Below are 3,033 nucleotides of genomic sequence, written 5' to 3'. Positions count from 1 at the left end.
TAAATTTGCCTTGATTTTGGAGATTGATGTCAACTAATCTTGGAGATTGATGTCGACTAATTGTATTTTAATATTATTTATTTGCCTTGATTTTGGAGATTGATGTCAACAAGACGCATTTTAATATTATTTAATTACCATGATTTTAGGAATTCACAGTTAGACTACCATGTGATGATTAGAAATATCTGTTAATTGTATGGAATTGAGACACATTTTACGGAAAAACGAGTGGAATTGAGTCTTGATTGAATGGATTTCGGGATTCAGACGTCTTATGGGGTGAAACACGCTTTAATACACGGCTTTTTGACAGATTGTAGGCCACCAATATTCCATTTCAACCTAAAATACAGTACAAGATTCTGATTATTAACCTTAAAAAATTTAGATACACATACAGTTGTAGCAGCAATACCTAGGAGAAAATTTTGGAACGTGAATTACTTATTTTTCTTCTAACAATTCTCCTTTATCAATCAAGGTAGGATACTATGTACAAGTTAATTTTTTTTTTGCAATATTATAATTTTTTTATGTAATTTATTTTGTGAAATGCTAATTAACCTGTGGGTCTTAATGAAATGAAATGAAATAAGAGATCTCTTAGGGTTTTCTCAATTGTTTGCACGGAAATGTGTTAGAGCATTCGATTGATCTCCGATTGCTCTTGATAAAATGATGGTATGGAATGTTATAAACTTATGTTTAAAAAGTTATTATATTTTTTGGACCCATGTATCCTACTGAGTATGGATTATTCACTCCTTCAAATTCTAACATTTTAGGTTAGTGAGTTCGGTGTGGATGGTAGCTGAGCAGTGAGTTGACGGCCAAGTAAAATTTTTAGAAAAAAGAAATATAAAAAAAATATAATATTAATAATAATAATATTTCTGTTAGGACATTTTATGTTTTCATATCTTTCTATTGAATGTTTTATGTTACGTGACATATTATTATTATTATTATTATTATTATTATTATTATTATTATTATTATTATTATCCAGTATTTGAGTATTAAATAAATTAGGAGTTTTAAACTTTCAATTTTATTTCTGCTTCACATATGAGTATGGAATCATATCGATAACACCTCAAAATTTAAGTCAATAAAATTTGGGGAGTTACAGTTCTTGCAAAGAAGAAAAGCCAAGGAGGAAGCTTTTGGCAATCAAATTCATAATTCTTTCAAAGCTTTATAGAAGCTTTGTTTCAAAACAATGCATAGATACTTTCATACATCTATTTCTTGAGTTGAAGAAGAAGAATCAAATGAGATTGATGAAGGAGCCATCGGAGAATGTGAACAAAGTACGCATATTATGATGTTCGTGGCACAACCTAATTTGAAAGCTTGGAAATAAATTCTAGTCCATATTTGATTCTCATTCTTTAAAAACTCATACATTTATTTTCATTAACACATTTTTTAAATAAAAATAATTTCACACGTAAATCCAAAACTTTTTTACATTTTTAATTACATTTTTTTCCTTAGAAAAAAAATCACTATTACAAAATCTATATTTAACATCACCTCACGTTATAACTTAATTAAACATAAATCAGAAATTAGCCAATTGTATTACAAGTTCGTAATCATAATTTGGGTAAGAACCATGATCCAGTTATCATTTATATAAATTCATTTATATTCTTATGCAGCCTGACTGTCAAAGTTTCAATTAATATCGATAATTTTTTAATTATCCATACTAAGTCCAGAAAACCTGAATTCATGAGCATCTTTCGTCACCGTTCAAGAAAAACTGAATTCATGAGCATTTTTCGTCACCGTGCTCTACAACCATTAACCATATTTTATTGCAATTATCAAAGCTTTTTATGGTAATTTTATAAATGCAAGACAGACAGGCTTTGTTGACTTATGATCATTTATTACAACATTTTAGACACACGAAACGTATCGGATTCTTCATCTCCAAAAGTGTGGAATATGAAACTTCAGCTAGCAACTAAATTGTGCAACTTTAGCCCCCGTTTGATTCCATTCTTGTAAGAATGAAAATGAAAAATATAATCAATACGGAACCTACACAAACTTTATATGCAAAACCATTCAAATCTTCTTTTGATTGCGACCCAACTGGTTTTGATCCCCAGAAATAAGGACAAGATAGAAATGAACCCAAGATTTTCACATCCCCAGGCAAAGGTTCCACCCCAGCTCGGAGAACAATATTATGCACTATATTGCCGCCTGCACTATCGCCGCCGATATACAGTTTGCCAAAATCACCATGTTTAGTAACCCATTCATCCTTTTCGATACAAGCGTTTGCAATAACGTGCGACGCCACCCATTGAAGGGCAGTCCATGAATCTTCATAGGCTATAGGTAGAAGGAGTTCAGGGGCGAGCCTGTATTCAACAGAAATGATTAGAGCTTTAGCTTCGGCGGCTAAAATGTTCATGTAGCAGTGGGAGAACAAAGAGTAGGGGGATTCAACGAAAAATCCACCGCCATGGTAGTAGACTAAAACGGGGAGTTTTTGGTTGGAGTCTGTCAGCTTTGGGAGGAATAGTCTGGCTTTAACCTCCGGTGAACTGACCATTATGTCTTTGGAGGCTACGCCAGTAGTTGGGTCGTCCGGTGACGGCGGGACATTCTGTGTGACCATGAATCTCTCGATGGTTCCATCTGTATACTCTATAAGATAAGGAGAGAGGTCGTGGAGCACTTCTTTGGCCGTGTTTGAAAGCGTGGCAGTGTTCATGATTCTGTTGTGAGTTGTAATGAGAAAATAACGGATACTTTTTGATTGATAAATGATATTGGACAAATATATCCGAATTTATATAAAGTTTCGTTGGAGGTTGATTATTATTTCATTATTCGGCTAAATAAAGAAAGCAGCGGATGTGAAACTCGAAAATGACCCCTTTTTTTTTTTGGGGGGGGAATAGCTTGGCTGATAGATGGATTTTGTCCATTTGACTGTTAGTTGATCAAGAAAACATATTTTGATCAAATTTTTAATCTTTAAAAAGGACAAAATAATAATTT

General features: G+C 32.6%; 1 protein-coding gene across 1 annotated transcript; it reads right to left on the bottom strand.

The window, feature by feature from the left end:
• Positions 1–1,824: 1,824 nt before the first annotated feature.
• Positions 1,825–2,779, bottom strand: LOC111396569 (2-hydroxyisoflavanone dehydratase-like). The gene has a single exon (XM_023022975.1). It carries the CDS (start codon positions 2,741–2,743, stop codon positions 1,997–1,999), a length of 747 nt encoding a protein of 248 aa, XP_022878743.1. The 5' UTR covers positions 2,744–2,779; the 3' UTR covers positions 1,825–1,996.
• Between the last annotated feature and the right edge of the window lie 254 nt (positions 2,780–3,033).

Source organism: Olea europaea, chromosome 1 (genome assembly GCF_002742605.1).
Source record: "Olea europaea var. sylvestris chromosome 1, O_europaea_v1, whole genome shotgun sequence".
NCBI lineage: Eukaryota > Viridiplantae > Streptophyta > Magnoliopsida > Lamiales > Oleaceae > Olea > Olea europaea.
This window is presented reverse-complemented; position numbering and strand designations above follow the sequence as displayed.